This window comes from Lemur catta, chromosome 11 (assembly GCF_020740605.2).
Source record: "Lemur catta isolate mLemCat1 chromosome 11, mLemCat1.pri, whole genome shotgun sequence".
NCBI lineage: Eukaryota > Metazoa > Chordata > Mammalia > Primates > Lemuridae > Lemur > Lemur catta.
In genome coordinates, this window is record NC_059138.1 from 90,530,329 (window position 1) to 90,548,935 (window position 18,607).

Below are 18,607 nucleotides of genomic sequence, written 5' to 3' on the forward strand. Positions count from 1 at the left end.
CCCAACTTCACTGAAAAATCAGAGCTGTTTTTTGCTTGCGAAATCCTCAAGTAAAGCAAAATGAAAAAAATAATGTTTCAGCAGAAAGGGGCCTTAAAAATGAACTAAACATTCCTCACACTTCAGAGACAGGATGCGAGGAAAGAGGAGAGCAGGGGCTTGTCCAGTCACCCAGCAAGGCCTGCTTGTAACAGGAGGGTGCTCCTGCCCTGGCACAGGGTCCACAGGTCATTTTTTTTTTTTTTTTGGAGGTTTTTTGTTTTGTTTTGTTTTGTTTACAAGACAGAGTCTTGCTCTGTTGCCCAGGCTAGAGTGCCGTGGTGTCAGCCTAGCTCACAGCAACCTCAAACTCCTGGGCTCAAGTGATCCTCCTGCCTCAGCCTCCCGAGTAGCTGGGACTACAGACGCACACCAGTACGCCCAGCTGATTTTTCTGTTTTTAGTAGAGACGGGGTCTCACTCTTCCTCAGGCTGGTCTTGAACTCCTGACCTCAAGTGATCCTCCCATCTCGGCCTCCCAGAGGGCTAGGATTACAGGTGTGATTCACTGCATCTGGCCCACAGTTCATTCTTAACACGGGCACCAGCTGTCTCCTGTGCCTACTTGATGCCATCCCCATCCCAGCCCTGTTACAATTGTCAGGGATGCAGTGGCCCTTCCTCAGAGGGCTCGGGACACTACAGCAAGATAAGACACATCGCCCTGACGTCCTCCATAAATGGCTCATCATTTTATTTTCATACCTAATTGCTGGATGAACACAGAGAAACAGGGATGAGCCTTCCCTGCGGTCCTCAACTGAGGGTCTATACAAGACACGCACATGGGTCTTTCTCCAGGTTTTCCAAAAGGTCCTTGTCCCAAAACAAGTAGTGGACCCTTGACCCAGCCATTTGGCAGGGGCACTCTGGCCCTGACAAGGCCCCACACAGTGTCAGGGAAAGAACTGTCCCCAGACCCAACCCAGTGTCGTCAGGACCCTCTGCATGGTCTCCTTGGGGAAGGTGGGCGAGGGGACAAGGGAAAGGGGGCCACAGGGGGGTTGGGGACGTGCTGACAATGCATATGGCTCCCCAGGGAGGGCCATGGTCCTGTGGAGCAGACCTCCTCTGCGACAGACGAGGAAGCCCTGGTGGGGGGCCTGGATGAGACATGTGACCACCAGACAGGGCCTGCATACCACTTCCCTGTCCACGTCCAGGTCACAGCCAGGACGGGCTCCTGGGGGAGAAGGAGCCCTCGGCCAGGGCTGCTCTGGAGTCAGATGGGGGCTGCATCCCACTCTGCCGCCTGGGTCCACCTCTCGCAGCCCAAGTCTGGTCACGGGGACAGATCCCCAAGGGAGACAACAGCAGCCTTGCTGTAGGAGGCGGTACAGGGAAGGTGCTAGGGAGCTGTAATTCGACCCCAGTAGTGACCAGAACAGCAGAGGAGGACGGGAGGGCTAGCAACCCTGGGAAGTGAAATCCAGGGCCCATCGGAGGGTGAGAATTAGTGAGAGGCTGTTCTGTATTTTTCCTCAACTGGGGGCTCCGCCACCTACCACACACATGTATTTTGAAAACTGAGCCGCCTATTGGTCTCCAGGGCAGCCCCTGGTTTCTGGGACATCCACTTAATTTGTCTTCCTAATTTCCTGTTCAGGAAGAAAGTCACAGTTTGCTCTTTGATACCAGGGATGCCACATGGGACCTGCAGGGGCCGTGTCCTGAGGCACTGTGGAGCCAGCGTTACTGACAAGTGACGCCCCCTCAGGGCAGGACGAGGCAGTGGCCATCCCTGTGGCTGGCTGTCTCGTGTCCCCGAAAGCTACCTACGGAGAGGCCTGACACTGCTCCTGTGGCAGGTGGCAGAGAGCAGCGAAGGACCAGTGCCCTCCACACGTGGCTGTGTGGGTCCAGGCTCCGGAACTGCTTCCTCACACAGCACCCGCTGCAGAGGCCCCTGGGCCACCCCGGGTGCCGAGAGCCCGCCCCGCCGCTCACCAGGTAGTTGTCCCCATGCTTGGACTTGAGCATGCGCGTGACCTCCTGCAGGTTGCGCAGGTAGGACTCCTCGGAGCAGCCTGCGGGGAAGGACACGGCGATGATGCGCTCCGTGATGTAGGTGAGGTCGAGCTCGTGGCCCTCCTCCATGGCGGGGCTCGGGACGGCGGGCCTGCGAGAGATGGGGAGAGCTGAAGAACCGGAAAAAGGAGAGGACATTCGTCCTCTCAGGTGTCCCACGAGCACCTGAAGTGGCAGGCTACGGGAATCTACCGCTACATTCTCTACACTGTTTTCCAATCACAGGAGGGCACGAGTCTCAGCTTCCTTGCAGGGCATGACTGGGTACTGCAAGCTTCTAGCGGGGAACAAGTAGAGAAAAAGCAGCTCAGAGAAGTGACTCGGGGGCTGGGACAGAAAGGCAGGAGGACGCAGGGCGTCAGTGGGAGGGTTCCTGGCGGTTCCACCCGGAGCAGGAGCAGCTCTGAGACTGGACTCCTTGAGGGGAGCCTCAACCCGCCCCAAGGTATCGGGGCCAGCACGAGGCAGCTGGGAGGAAGCGCATTTCACGCAGCGAGGATGGCGTGAGCAGAGGCCACGGCTGCCAGCAGCAGCAAGCGGCCCCTGAGGCAGGCACGGCCAAGGACGGGAATGCTGAGGGGCCGGGCTGGGTCACGGAGGACCCACAGGCCCAGGGAGCAAGGCAGGAGCTCACCCTGGAGAGGGGATGAGCTGGGGAATTTCAGCCACTGAGTAACCCTTCACTGCAGTGGAGCTGGGCTGGCTTCTGTCAGAAGGCCTAGCATTCTGGGGGGCTCTGCGGGACCCCGCCTGCTTAACCCCACGCATGGGGGATGGATGTGGGGCAGGCACCCAGGAGTGAGACAAAGACACACGGAGGGGCAGGAGGGCAGAACTGGCCAGGCCACACCCAGCAGGCTGGAGGTGAGGACCTGGCAAGGCCTGGCTGTGTGGGAGCCAGGTGCCCGGGGACTCGAGACCAGGGCCATCGCACTTGCAGCTTCCCTGCAGTCCCCTGCGGGTCCCAGGGTGGCCTGAGCCTCTCCCTGGAGGGTCCCTAACATCAGGGCTGAGGGTGTCCAGGATAAGATGGAAAAGGATCTGGGGGGAGGAGACAGGGCCAAACCCCAGCAATGACACCACGAGGTGAGGCCAGAGGAGGGACGCAGCAGGTTCATAGGATACAGTACTGCCACCAGCGCTGGGGCTTTATTTTCACCACTACTATGAGTTTCTCTCTCTCTCTTAATTTTGTAAATATTCAAAAACATAACAAATGGTTTTGCAAACCCCCATGTACACATCGCCCCAGTCGACATGACCGACACATGGCCCACCCTCGCCCGTCAGCACCCGAGAGCTCCCCCGCCCGACTGCTCCAAAGGGATCCCAGGCATATCATCTCATCTACAATCCTGCAGTGCTGATTTCTAAGAGATAAGGACACTCCTTAATTAAAATATGTGTAATGCCCTTATCACACCTCACAAAGAAATAATAACATCAAATATCCGATACCATAAATTTATTTTTTACAGTTGATTTGTTCAAATCAGGATCCAAACAATTCCCAGAGGCTTTTTTTTTATTCTCTACCTTATTCATCAGGCATGGATGCAAAGGAGTTTTGATTATTTTTAAAAATCTGAGTTTTTTGAACACTGATTTTAGAAAAGTAACATGCCTCCTATGGCCATGGCGATGTGCAGAGAAGGACTGTCCCACAGACGGCATGAACAGGCGTGCGGGGCGTGGCGGGGGTGGCCCCTGTGGGCACCTGCTGACAGGCAGCAGTGCCACCGTGTGCTCTGGTCAGCCCGGAGCCCACCCCCAAGAGCTGCCCTTACACAGTCGGCCTCGGCAATGGAATTAGTTACTGAAAGACAATCCCACGTGTTTGTACAATTGGGCTTCTGATGCCTAAGATTACATCTAGGAAATGGATAGAAACCTGGTATGTCTCACCTTTGATTACTAATATTTAAAATCAAAAAAGAAATTAAAATTACTACAGAATAAAACAACACCATGTCCAAGTGTTCTCGTGGGGATCTGGCCCACAGCCAGAGACACAGGGACGTGTGACGCACACAGACACTCACCTGGACGGTTTGTCACAGCAGAGGGAAGCGGACGGCGTGGAGCTCCTCGGGGCCTGTAAATAATAAAACAGGGTCATTCTGAAGTGTCCTTCCCTGCCAATCTACGTGGCACATTCACCCCTGAGAGGGAACAGTGACAGCTGTCCCAGTTTAATCATAAATGGTAAGTCAAACATCGTCACTGCTGGCTCAGAAGTGACACATACATCATGTGTTTCAGGTCACCAAATGACACAATTCCATGCGCCAGCAGCAAGATAGGCTTCCACAAGGGGACATCGGAACCACCCTCCCGTAAGGGCGAGGCAGGCAGATGCCCTCGAACTCAGAAGACACTCAGTCCACGGTAGCTGCTGTGACTGTCATTGCTGTTGTTACTTACTTGAAAGAATCAATGAATGACTCTCAGGAATTCTCAACTATTCTACTCTTTTTCCAAGAGCCTATTCAGCGGGGAGACAAGCCTCAGGTTGTGATTACTTTACAGTTTACACACCCCTGTGTGGTGCGGGCATGCACCCTTCACGCACGACAGGCTTGTGTCATACACTGCGGTCACACAGATAAGCTATCTCGGGAGACACGTCCAGCAACTTTACGCGTCAGAATCACCTCCAGCATTTCGGAAGTGAGGAAAGTGGGGTGCAGAGAGGTGAGAGGTCTCCTAAGAGATAGCAGAGATAGGAGGAGAAACCCAAACATCCCCCTACAAGGAATGCTCTTCCTACCCCAAGTCAGGTGACACCAGGTGACAATGCAGGCAGGAGGCCCAGGGCTGGGGGCTGGGGCAGAGCCTCCACAGTCCTGCTCCCCCCATCAGCGTTGGCCCACGGACACCCTTCTCAGAAGTATCGACACCCCTGACTCATACTTGGAGTCCTACTCAGGCAGGTTTTTCTCACCTGGGCTCCCTCAGCATGAAATGAAGGGATAGAAAATAAATTCTACGGATACTTCAGAGATCACCAAGACAGACAGTTTTCCTTACATCACAGCAACACAGAGCCTAGTGACAATTTCAAAACCACAGAGATACTCATCTCGGCCTCTAAACAGGGGCAGGAATTAGAGCGCGAGCTCTAGGGTTACATGGCCAGGTGCTGGAGAGCTTGGTCCGGGGCTGGACCCTGGGGCCTCTGGCCCTGCAGACCTGGCCCAGTGAAGTCCCACGGTCTGTACGGCCCCCATTTCCCCACCCCTGACTTCTGGGCCACCCCTCCCCGCTCACCCCCCTGTGCCTGAGAAGCCACAGGACGCTCCACACTCGCTCCACTGATCCTCCTGAACCTGCCCCCAAGCCTGTCACGGCTCAGACTGGAACTCCAGGAAACGAGATTATTCCTTTGCCTATTAGAACTGCAAAAATAAAAATTTCAGAAAGAATTTTTAAAAGTATTGGTGACGTGCAAACTGATTCAACATTTCAGAGGACAATTTGTCAGTGTGCATAAAAGAATTCCACATACAATAACCCCAGGACCACACTGGATGCACCAAAATGAACTCCCCAAGGCAGCAAGAAAACAACACACTGAAAACCTGTTTAGGGTAATTCATACCATTTGTACTTGAAAGACTAAAATTAAAGCAGCACAGATACAATCCTAGTAGAGCAAACCCCATCACAGGGTAACTCTTAGCTTAAAAAAGAGTTCCACTTACTTCCAACAGTATCCAGTACTCCCACATTAAGGGGGCCTCTGAAGGGAACACAGCAAGGGGTCTTACAGGAACCCCGTGATCTGACCGTGTGTTTACATCTTGTCCAGACCACACACCCAGACTGCAGTTACCATATAGCAATGCCACGTGGGAACTCACGGGCCCGATTCCTGCGTATTCTATAGTTTCAGTACCGAAGTCACGCTTTTCATTTACCATGAAGCATACTGTCATATAACTTAATGTATATACAAGCATTATGATAACACATTGGCAAAGCCATTTAATCCCCATATTTGTACCAACATGAGAGAGTGCTGTGTCACCCTCCCTCAGGCAGGGCCCTGAAGGCAGGGGGTCAGGAGTGAAGGTCTCAAGATGCAAGAGGACACTGCTGTCCCTGAGGAACCCAGGGCCCATTTCCTCAGCCACAGACAGATGCACAAACTCTACTCTCTGAATCCAATTCAGCATTACACACCTTGATTTAATAACTCTACACTCAAAACCTGAAATCATGCAAATGCATCCACTGCCAAAAGTTTTTTTTTAAATCAAGACTTATACAGCTATATGATTTTCAAGGTCAGGGCCAACACGAGGAAACTATAACCTGTGTCATCAACACATGGAGGCCCCAGCCCCTGAGACGGTAAAAGTCAGAGAGAGTGTTGAATTGCACAAGTTGCAATATGAAGTGTTCAGAAATACAGGCTTCATGGATGGTACCCCAAGACTGCCCACAGGAACTCCTTCCTTCACCTCTGCAGCCGGAAGTGGGGGCAGGAAGGAGGAACTCAGCCTGGCCCCCTCATGTAGCCAACTTTCTGTGAGTCCACACCCACGTAAAACTGAGGGGAGACTCAGAGCATCTTGGGGTCGTCCTTCAAGGTCACAGAGAGCCCCGTGCCCACTGCACCCCAGCCCCAGGCCAGCAAGTGTCCACCACACTCCTCTTGCCCAGACAGCAAACCCAGGCCTGGCCACCCCAAAGCCCATGTGGTGCCAGGCAGCTCCCACGGCACGTCCCGCGCGCATCTCACGGAGCCTGGCAGAAACCTTAGTGGGCAGCCCTCACCATCCCTGTGTGCCAGGCTGGGAAAGGAGGACTGGGTAAGACCGACGTGTCTAGGATCCCACAGTTAGGCTGCCATAGCACCTTCTGACACCCAAACTCTGGACTCCCCAGCCTCCCGGCTTTCAGGTGGCCAAGAACCTGTCCGTCCGGTCAGCCTCTGAATCAGATGATGATCAACGTCAAGGGACCATCGCTTGGAGGAGCTAGTCTAGCCCTGTGCCAAAGAGATCAACTGCACCTAATCCATCACTCCCAAGCCAGCTTCCGAGATCTGATGTGCACCAAAATGCCCCCGAATCATTCAGGGGTTAAGTCTGGAACAAGGTGGAGGATGTACCTGAGACAGGCCCCAGACACACGGGGACAGAACCCAACGCTCAGCTGCTCTGACGTGAACTAAGACAAGAGCCAAACCCCATACTGAGCTGAAAGGGCAGCGGACAGTTTCTGGAACACCATGCTTGTCAAGAGGTGACTCGGGGACACGATGTCGCTGTGAGTCTTTATTTGAAAGTAAAGACTATACCTGCACTTGAGAGCATGATCCAAACCCCTCCTTGTACGCCCCAATGCATTTCACAGCTGACCGAGAAACTAACCTGCTGAAAGTTTATTCAAGAAGGGCCCTGGCTCCTGAGACACCCTGAATCCTACCCTCCTACAGTAAGTTTAGAAAAATCTCTCTCTTCTTGTGGACACCAGGCCTGCAGATTTGTGTTGCGAGCTCACTTTGTCTCGGTGTTTGCGAAAGGACTGCCCACTCACGGCTCGGGGAGCCTGCTCCTGCTGTGCTGCTCGGTACCCATCGCCGGGGACGATGAAACCCAAGTCCTTGCTGAGGAGAGTTCCCGCGAGACACGAGCACACGGTGCTTCCTTTGTTCTCTTCCCTTTTCCAGGGTGAAAATCCAGGCAGCAACGCGTCCCGCCCAGCCTCTGCCGAGCCCACACCTCCCTCACCCGTGTCCCTGTTGGCAGGCACTTATCACAGCCTTCAACTCCCACAGGCACTAAGAGAAAAGAAGGGAAAAGGGACAAGGCACCGGCAGAATGTGTGGTTAAGGTTAAAGCAGCAAAAGGAAAACTGCAAAGACCGCCCCGTCCGGGCCTTGCTGTTCCGTGGTGGCGTTTCCCCCTGCAGGGCCTGGGGGCTCATCCTGGCCCGTGACAAAGTGGCCCGGCAGGCTCCAGTGAGGTCACTAACTTCCCTGGTCATCCCTTCCAGTAAAATGACAGCTGTGGACCCAGCGCCTGGAGGCCGTCCTAGCCCCGGACTCCATGAGTCCACGAGTGACAAGTGAAGAGTGTCCCTCAGATGAAGGACTAGATGAACTGCCCAGAGGGGCTCTCTGGCTCAGCGTATTTTTTGAAATTATTAATATTGGTTTACTTTGCTAAAGAGGTTATTTATTATTATTTGAAACAAATGTAGCAATAGCAATTTTGCAGCTGTGGGATAGAAGCCCACATGGACATCTCTCTAGAGGGGACAATGACCACTTGTCAACCATGAGATTTCATGGGTCGACACACAGTTCATGACATTAAACCAGACACTTGGTAGTATGTTACACACAGGGTGGGGGACACACACGGGACAGCAGGAACGTGAGGACGCCTTTCCTTGGGAGAAACTAGACTAAACTTACGGCAAAGCACATGGGCTCCGTGTCGGACTGTCCGGGCCCAAATATCAGGCTCCACCTTGCACCTGCAGCCTTGGGAAGACCCTCCACCCTCCTCAGCCTCATCTCCCGCCTCTTTCCAGGACAGTGCTCACGTCCCTGCCTCACCCCGGGTTAGCACTCAGGCAAGACCTGCTGCGGGCAGAGTGACCCCACAGCTTGCAGCCCCGCGGTGCCCCCCTGCAGCACCACCCAGCACATCCTGCTCCTAGCCTGCCATTTGCCAAGAGCAGCAGGGTAGCTCTGGAACATTTGGTGATACCGGTGCAAATATCTCCAGAAGAACAATGTTTTCCATTGGGAACTAGAGCTCCTTTCTCGGAAGGGCCGACCCCATCAGCAGGAAGGCCTGGGGTTCAGACAGTCTCTCTGCACACCTGGGAGCAGGCCCGGGGGACGGCCGAGCCCAACAGGTGATGCAGGGAAGGGTGGGGGGAACCGAGGACTCTGGGGAGTGAAAAGGTCACTGGAAACTCCCCGGGGGCGACTGCCGAAGAGCATTTCCAAAGCAGCGCTCACCGGAGCGGCACTCTTGGCTGTAACCTCAACACCCGTCAGCGGCCACCAGCAGGAACACGCAGGAGCACACACTCCCCAAAAGTGTCCGGGAGGCTCCAGGCACTCACCCATGGGGGGCATGTGGCGGGCACCTGGGGCGTGGGGTGGAGGGCGGGGGCACCATCCCCTCTGCGACAAAACTTCCCGGGAAGGTCACGCAGCCCCAGGAAGACTTTCCGATCCCCCGGGGCGGGGTGGGGTCCCAGCTCCTTCCTGCACCTCTCTGTAGGTGAGGACTGACAGGCAGGTGAGCTCTGGGGCCAGCTTGTCAGCAAGGACAGCCCAACTCTGGTGGGAATTTCGTTTTGTTTTTACCTATGTCCTTTTTGACTGATTATTTTGACAAATCAAAAGCGTCCATCAGGCAGACCTGGGTATGGTCACGAGTCCCACCACCCGCCAGTCGTAGACTCGGGCCAGGGCATTCACGGGCCCACCTGTCGAATGGGACAATGATGTCCCCCTTGTGAGGCCGTTCACGGAATACTGATAAAAACGTCCAGTGCCTGCCTGATGCTAACGACAAGGCAGCCTTGCTCACTGTAGATTGTCACCTCGCCTTGTGCTGGACATTATTATGGGCACGTCCACGTTGAAACGCACAGCAGCGCCCTTCCCTGGGGACGTCACTGTTCGGGGTTTGGCAACTGCGAGGGAGGAATGAGGGGATGTGAGTCTCCACTGCACAGCGCAGACAGGTAAGTGCCGGCCAGGCAGGAGAAGCTCAAAGCCAGTGACATGGGGGCTGGCGGAATCCCAACGGCCACCTGCCCCGAGCCCCAGCAGGAAGCATGAAACACTCTAATCACACGGCGTGACGGGCCCAAAGTCACACGGCATGGCCCAGCAGCTGGGGTTGGAGCCTCGCCAGGATGACTCCAAAACCTTTGCTCGTCAAACGTCCTACACTGCCTGGAATCCAGACGCAAACCTGTGCTTCCTCAGCAGGAAGCCAACTATTATTAGTGGACGCAGTGTTCCATTGCTTTTTAAGGGATAGGGGTATAGTCAATACAGTGCTTGAGACAAACACCCTGAAAATCTTACTGCAAGATGCAAAAAGTTCTGTGGGCTACCTACTGCCTTCATTTCACAGAAAAGACACCCGTGTGACCCGAGTGCTGTCATCACACCTAAGGTTGCCAGTGTCCAGGCCAAGGAGAACATCTGGCTCAGCTGAGGTTCTGGGTTCCCAGCAGCCATCCGGCGCGGCCTCCCTCGTGCTTCCCACAGGCTCTGTGAAAGGCGATGCTCCAAAGAAAATCGAACACGAGAATGATACAGTAGCAAGTCCTGGTGGCCCTGAGTGCCCAAGCAGGGCCTGGAGGGCCACCTGCTGAAGATACTCAGAGCACGCCCCGGTCACACTGCAGGTGGGCAGTGGGGCCAGACCCAACCAGCCACCCTCCAGGGGCCTTCCGGAGTCCCATCCAACCCTGAAGGCCGTGAGTGCAGGGCCATCTGGGGACGGCCTGCGGACACAGGGCCAGGGTCAGCTGCCCCCAGGGCCCAGTGACCCAGACCACAGTTTCCCTCTAGGAACCACAGAGCACACAGACTCCTGGCCCTTCGAGAGCAGGCCCAACTGGCATAGCAGACACAGCGGTGGAACAAGTGATGAGGTGCCTGCGACCTGGAGCCACAAGCCCAAGTTTGCATCCGTGTCCCACCACTCACGAGCTGTGTGACCACCGGCACGCACCTCACCCTCTGGCACAGGGCAAATGCATCCCTGGCATCTACGACATATTCTCTGGGAACCTATCAGATATCGTCACAGGAAAGAGAAGGGAGGAAGAAGTGCCTTAAAGCAGTCAGTGGGCAGTGGAGGAGCCGGGGTGGGGCTGGGTGCTTCACCCTGCAGATGCGACAGCACGTGTCACACACGCTCTGTGGGCCTGGCATGGGGCGTGTGTCCCGCAGAGGGAGGGCAGCCTGGAGCAGACAGCTTGCCTGCAGCAAACCAAGCCTACACAGCACAGCTACCGCTAGTGTGGAGTTCCGAATGGAGAGTCCTTCACTGACATCCCACAGCTATGGGGTGAAGCGCATGTACTCAGCCCCACAGAGCCCTGGGTGAGCCGGCCCCCGCCTCCTCTTGTGCCTCCTACATGCCCTGTCCCTGCCTCACACACGTCACTCCTCCTGCCCCAGGGCCTTTGCTCATACCACGCACAGCCTGAACTATTCCCCACTCAGGTATCCAAGTTCCACCTGGTTAACTCCCAGGACTCTCAGCTTGGATGGCAGCTCCCCAGCAGAGTGGTGCCTGATCTCCCGGCCTCGCCTGCATGAGGCCCTGTCTTTACGCTCCTATCTACCTTGGTCTTCTTTACTGCGCTGACTGCAACTGCATGGAAAGAGCCAGTTGTGTGGAGTCCTGCCTGAGTTCTCCATGCCCACCGTACAGAGCAGGCAGAGGGGCGCTGGTCCAGCCCCCAGACGCAGCTCCAGCCCTCAGGGCAGCGCCCCAGACGCAGCAGCCACAGAGCACAGCAGTCCACGAGAGGAAGAAAGGAAGAAATGAACCACCGACCCCAAAGTGTCTAAGGAGCCATCTGGCCGTTGTAAGGCACATGAGGATACTTCTTCTACGCTTCGGTAACAGACATCTAGGTAGCTTTAGTTTTAGGGTAACAAAAAAATCAAGGTACTTAAGTGACTTTAACAGACCTACCTAAAAGAGCAGGATGAAAAGCATTAGCGTCTGCCCCTTCCCGAGTGGAACATGTGGGATAAAGGAAACCGGGGGCTTATGGAGGACGACGTCACCCACTGAACAGCGATGTGCTTAAGCACCGACTTGCGGCAGCTCAGTAGACGCTGGCGGTGTGGCTTGGATCCTCGTGGCTGGGGGTTTCTCCGGCCGACTGAGCTGGGCTCAGTATCCTGTGCCTACCCACGGACTGGCTACAGTAACACGGGTTCCTGCAAGCGCTTTCTCCTGTAACTCCCCAAGACTACCCTTCGAGAAGCAGTGCCTTAGCACCCCGGTCTCCTTAGGGCAAGGAGCCTGGAGCAGACGTGTGTACCCCCTCGCCCTGGAGGCCCCCTGCCCCTGGTAGGGAGCGGGTCTCCACTCTCCGCAGGCCACGGCCCCAGCCCAGGCCGGCCCGAGAAGCACCAGGCAGCACCGGCTCTCACCCCTGCTCACCCGGAGCCCTGAGCCAGAGCAGGCTACGCAAATGGGAACCACTTCCCACCCCTCCTCATCCTCACTGGCTTTTGGTGAAGAGTGAGTAAAGGAAGCCCTTTGGTGGATGCCCTGCTAGGAGCCTCAGCCAGGCCTGGGCGTGCAGAACACCAGCTTCCCCGGCGTAGCCAGGGCCCGTGCGTTGTTCTGGTGGCCCGACCAGCACTGAAAACCCGCAGTGTAAACAGCTCTGTGAAACAGAATGACAGCCGCCGCCAAATCCACAAGGAAGCAGGACTGCACGGGGCCCGGTGACGCACACACAGATCACAGCTGCTGGGCTGGGGATGGGGTTAGGACAATTAAAGGGACCGGGCTGGGACACCTCTGCACATTCTGTTTTGTTTCCCCCACGCAAATGGAAAAAAAATACATTTAAAACCTTTTTCAAAGGCAACCAACCACATTCAGTTGACAAACTTAAGACATTCATTTGTTCATTCCTCCATTCATTCTTCTACTGCCTGGCATGCAGGGCTGGGGGTGAGCCCACACGCTTAGAGTACTAGTGCCCGGGCTGAGGCCAGCTCTACTGCTGGACCCTCCCTGTGACTCAGTTTCTCCATCTGAAATGGAGAGATAACAGCAGCATTGTTGCTAGGATTAAATAAGGAAACATGAAAAAGGGCTAGAATGGTGCCTGGTCAGTGATAAGTGCCAAATAAATATTATTCCATCATTTTATTTGTGTGCCAGTCCTGTGCCGGGACCCTGAAACACATTTTCCTCACAAGTTTCCTCATAAAACTAGCTGTGACCACAGTATCTACTTAACAGCAGGAGGAACAAGGCTCAGAGAGGGTAAGTGATTTTCCCAAAGTCACACGGTTAACAAGACATTTTTCCCATACAGAACTAGAATACTAAAAACAGATTAATTATAAGCATTGCCAAGGCTTAATATTTTTCTTTAAATGTGAGCAGCAATCATCAGGAATTGCCAAATAAGACACACCTGACCACCTGACAGAGGTTGGGAAACTGAGATAGCATCATTTTGCCCTCAGTGTTCGACTATGAGAAACAGTGTCTCATGTGGACCGAGATCATGTGTATGTTTATTTGTAACCAAGTATTTGCAGAATCCTGCCTCCCCGGCCAGGAGCTGCGCCTGGTGCAGAACCATATGGAAGGAGGAGCCGGAGGAAGAGAAGCAACTGGGGAGAGGGGAGAGGCGGGCAGTGACAGGGGACGGACGTGTGGTTTACAATAAAGTCTGACGCTCCCCTTTGCTCTTCCCACAGTACATTTCCTAAGGGGCAGGCAGGGCGGAGGGTCCTCAGAAGCGTGGCCCTCGGGGAGCAGTGTGAGGGCCCGTCAAGTGTCTGCAGCACCCAGGTGCGGGGTAAACACAACCCGGAACGCCGCTTGGCCGCAAAGCAGCCCGTGCGGGAGCAAACAGAGGAGGGCGGCCAAGGACAGAGCGCTCAGTGCCAGCCTGGGCAGAGGCCGCACAGCGGGGAGTCGGGAACTTACTGTGCTGGGCCTGTGCAGGGCTGCGTGGCCCCGGCTGCTTCTCCCTTCCAGAAGCAGCTCCTCCCTCTGCACGGCTGCTTCCCTGCTTTTCAGTCAAAGGCACCCCTCTTCCTGCTAATGTCTCCGCTCCGGGCATGAGGGAGGCAGCTGGAGCAGCTCAGCAGGGGGGAGGGCCCCAGCGGGCACGGCAGTCTCCAGGGCACAGCCAGGGGCAGCGGGCAGGTGCACCCGGCCCCCAGGTGAGCACGCATGCTTGCACGTAGCTCACAGGACCACGTCTGCCTGGGGCTGAGAGCCAGCCTGCCAAGGGCCCGCGGGGACAGGAACAAGAGCGGCGCTCTCCCGGAGAGCTGTATAACCAGGAAGCTGAGCTGGCTGTGCCCTCCTGGGGACCAGCCCAGACCCGGCCTCCAGGGAGGCCCGCCCTCCACAGCGTACAGAAACGCCAGGGATAGCAGCAGCTTCTCAAAAGTTCCCCTGGGTGAAAAAACCAGCTGTGAGTTCCCGGGAGGGCAGGCACTCCCCTCTGTAACCCAGATGGCAGACGCCCGGTGCCCACCCACCCTGCTTCCTCCCGCCCCCTCGCTCTGTCCCTCCGTCCTTCCTTAGTGCATTTTTGTTCTACCTCATTCCAAATAGAATTGGAGATGACTCATCAAATGAATTCACTATAATTAAACAAAAATTTTAAAACAAAAACCAAACCAAGAAATAAAACCTTTCTAAGTGAAGTGTCACAAGAATGGAAAAACAAACACCACACGTACTCAACACTAAACTGGAACTAAGCGATCAGCACTATGTGTACATATGGAAGTAAAACTCGAGGGAATTCTAGTAGGTGGGCAGGGGGTGGAGGGGATGGGTAAGTTCACACCTAGTGGGCACAATGCACAATGGACGCTACTGACTGAAGGGCACACTTACAACTTTGACTCAAACTATACAAAAGCAAATTATGTAACCAAAATGTGTGTCTGCACATAAAATTCTGGGGGCGGGTGGGGAAGAAACAAACACACAAAAACAGGGTCAAAGACAGCGTGGCTGGGCCAGAGAGAAAGAAAGGGGCTTGCAGAACAGCCAGGTGCTCGAAGAACTGGTTCTGAGTTCCTGGAGGCCAAAACAAAAAGGGAGATGGAGGCTGGATACTCCTGGCCAGATCTTGGTGACAAAGGACTTCAAAGGCCCCCGACTTGCCTGAGGTTGGTTTAATCGGGCACTAAGCGCTGGGAGCGGGGAGCGGAGGGGTGGCCAGCCCAGACCCCCCGTGTCCCCAGCGCCAGGCCCACACACCACAGCTGTTCCACTGCATCTGGCCACTGCATGGTCAGTCACAGCCCTTAAATTGGCAGGGAGATTTGTGTGCACTCTTATAATGATGTCTTATATGTACTTATGTTCTGTTATTTTCATCGGTTACTTCATAACAAAAACATTTTTTCACGTAGAAAAGACCACAGGGGGTGCAGTGGGGACGCCCCCACAACCCCATCACTGGGCACAGTGGCCGGGGGCACCTGCTCCACGGGGGCAGGTGGTGTCTCCTTCCAGGAAGGACACGAAGTGGGGCCTGAGCTAACGATCAGCCGGGTCGCCCTGCTCGGGCCGGCTCAGCACCTCAGGACGGCAGGGACAGGCAGATCAGTGAGGGTGGGCTGGAAACAGGACCACCTGCCCCTTCGCCAGCCACAGTCGTCAGACTAAGAGACGCCAAACAGGACTTTTACCTCTGCTGAGCACTGGTTTCCACCTCTGTGAAATGGGCACATAACGCCAGCCTCCCAGGATCTCTGCGGGACCAGATGCCAGGGACGCACCGAGACCAAGCGCTGCTCACCCTCCTCAGCCTGCCCATGGAGAGAAGGCTCTAGGCTTTGGTTCCGCCCAAACCCTGCCTTACAAACGAGGAAGAACGCTCCGGAGGGCAGCAGCCGGGCAGAATGTGGCACCCTGAGGACAGCTCACTTTATTCCTTACTTCACGGTGGCAGAAAACGGGCCAAGCCCTGGGCACCCAGCTCTCCCCCAAACACTCCCAACAGGAATGTCCTCAACTGCCGGCGGTGGCCAGTTAGGAGCTTCGCCACCCCCAGGTGAGCACGGCATCGAGGGCAGCTCCAGGGGCAGCAGCTTCCCTTTGCAGGCAGAGAACGTCTGCAGCTGTGTGTTAGTGTCCGTCCTCCCCGGCCGCCGGAAAGCTCTGTGCCGGGGCTGAGCCCACTCTCCGGTGCGCCCTGCGGGCCTCGGCCGGTCCTGCCGGCCTGTCCTTCCCTGACACCCAAGCAGATCGCCCTGCGGAGAGCCGGAGGCCAGCCCTGCGGGGGGAGCACAGGCATCCCACTGCGACGGCCCCACCAAATCCCGAACGGGCAGACGCCGGGTCCCGTCTATGTGGCACGTCAGGGCCAGGGGGCCGCAAAGCCTCCGAGGAGGTCAGAGACCCAGACGCCGGCAAACAAGAGCCACAGAGGCAGGCCCGGGCCCCACAGCCAGCTGCCCCAGAGCGCAGCACTCAGGAGGCCAAGGAAGCACCTGGTACCCCCAGCTGGCCTGCCCCGATGGGCGAAGGGGCTGCCCAGAGAACACCAAGAGGGTGGTCTTGGAACTCACATGACTTGGGCCAGGACGGCACCTTCCCCGGCCCCAGGAAGGGCCCAGCAGGGCTTTTGCTTTAGAATGAAGAGTGAATGGACAGTACGACGCAGACAGTGCAGCCGGGACTTGGAACTCAGCCTGGAATACTCAGATTCACAGGACGACTCGGGAAGAACAAGCAGACAGGGCTCCAAGCAGCCCTGCACGCCGGCCCCCCAAGGGGTGCCAGGCCCCTCACGTTCACCCAGCAACGGTCCACGAGCATCAGTCCACGCCTGGGCTTTCGGCTGCCAGTTCTGCAGACAGGCAGGGGCGTCACTGGAGATGGGGCCTTCCAACAGCGCCAGGGTGTGTTCATGGGAGTGACGGAAGGGGTGGGCCCTCAGAGGGCGGACCACAAGAAGTCCAGTCTGAGCTTGGCTTGCTCAGCAGAGAGGAAGGCTTCCTTCCATGCCCCCGGACCCCTGAGGTCTGGACTCTGCTGGGAGGCTCAGGGTGGAGATGCAGCAGCCAACACTGCTCTGGGGGAGCCGGGCTGCTTCCCTGGGCACAGGCAGGGCCGGGTGGGGAGGCAGCAGTCACTCCCTCCCAGCAAGGCTGCTGCAAGAAGCTGGCTCTGCATCCCGCAGGTGCAGGAGGCACCAGCTGGGCCGAATGGCACCGCCTGTGCCCGGGCTGCTCAGGGCTGACAATCTAATCCAAGGGCCCGATTTTTTCTCATGTCTTAATACCAACGACTATGTGAGAGGCAGCAACCCATACTCATAACAGGACCAATCTTCCAACTTCTAGACAAAAAGGCAACAGGAAAAGCACAGGTGGTAAGACAGAAAAATAATTCCACACGTTCTCATAGCACCCCCAACCCTCCCACACACGCTCAGTGCTTGGAGCCCGGCCGGGGCAGACCTTCAGTTCATGTCACTGGAGGCTGTCCCCAGTGCAGGGACACACAGGACACTTGAAACCCTCGGCAATGGCAGTCATACCGCTGGGCACAGCAAGCCCCGCAGGGCAAGCCCCTCGGAGATAATTTCCTGTATCTCCAACCTGTTCAGACACCTTCCTGCTTTCCGTTCATGTCCACGAATGCAGACGAAGGCTTACGGGAGGGTCAGCTCCATTTCAGGCACCATGGGGGGCATGTGACTATGACAGGAGGGATGAGGATACAAATCCTGCCAAAAGCATGGGGGAGACACACATTTCAGAGCCCGTGAAAGCGACAGGAGGCAGTGCCGGAGGTGCCGGCGGTGACGGGCCACAGCACGGGGAAGCAGAGCTCAGCTCCAGCTGCAGACACGGCAGCCACTTGGGGGATGCCTCAGGACAGCTCTTGGAGACGCTGGGAGGAGTAAGGGGTGTCTGCTACAGAGTGGGCGCTCGGGCCGGGGCAGAAGGGGAGAATTCCTCCAGAGCAAGTCTGGGCAGGGGACTGACGGACGCACACTGCGTGCTCTGCATGGAGCAGCAGGTGGCGCGACACAGAGCCAAGTGCCATGGCCACGGGGTTCAAGAGAAAGGGGCTCAAGTCGCAGCTCATGGATCCCAAGCGCTAGAGGATGAATTAACGTTGCTCCTGAAGGTGCCCTCCAGAGGTTCTGCAGCGGGCAGTGGCAGGATCCCAACTGTGTTTTTATTAACAAGGTGTAGTCGTGGCAGCAGCAAGAGTAACCGAAGGGGAAGGCAGGGCAGGTGGGTGGACGGGCCAGGCACAAGCACGGAAGCTGCTGGCCTTGACCACAGCTGTGGAGCAGCAGCAGCAGCTGACAGGCTCGGGGGCCACGTGTGCACACCTCCCCCAGCCCCGGGTCCCCCAGCGTCAGGTGGGGAGGTTGAAATCAGCAATGCAGTATTTACACCATGGAAATCAGCAAACACGGCAAGACAGGGTTTTTCCCCAGAAAGTCTTTGCTAAACATTTACCAGCATGCCACTGGTATTTGACCTCCAGAAGCCTGTTTGGGCACTTGCGAAATGAGGACGGTAGGGGCATGTGACGCACAGTACTGGGAGATCAAATGGGACGATGCACGCAAAGTGCCTAACACCGGGTCTGGCGCTCAGTATGTCCTCAGCACACACTGGCTTTTACTAGCAGATGATGTTACTACCTCTGAGGCAGTCAACAAAGGCCAGGAGGGCAGACGGAAGATGCAGCCAACAGGATCAGTGCCCTGAAGCTGAGGCGGTGAACACTGCAGAGACAGAAATGGAGAGCCTGCAAGGACTGGCCTTGTGGGGACAGAC

General features: G+C 56.1%; 1 protein-coding gene across 1 annotated transcript in view; it reads right to left on the minus strand.

Annotated features, from left to right (window-relative positions):
* TNS3 (tensin 3) overlaps positions 1-18,607 on the minus strand; it is a 260,707-nt gene that overhangs the window by 135,077 nt on the left and 107,023 nt on the right. Inside the window, 2 exon segments of the mRNA XM_045565361.1 lie at positions 1,987-2,158; positions 4,110-4,162. Coding sequence (XP_045421317.1) covers positions 1,987-2,136 — 150 coding nt within the window. The 5' untranslated portion in view covers positions 2,137-2,158; positions 4,110-4,162.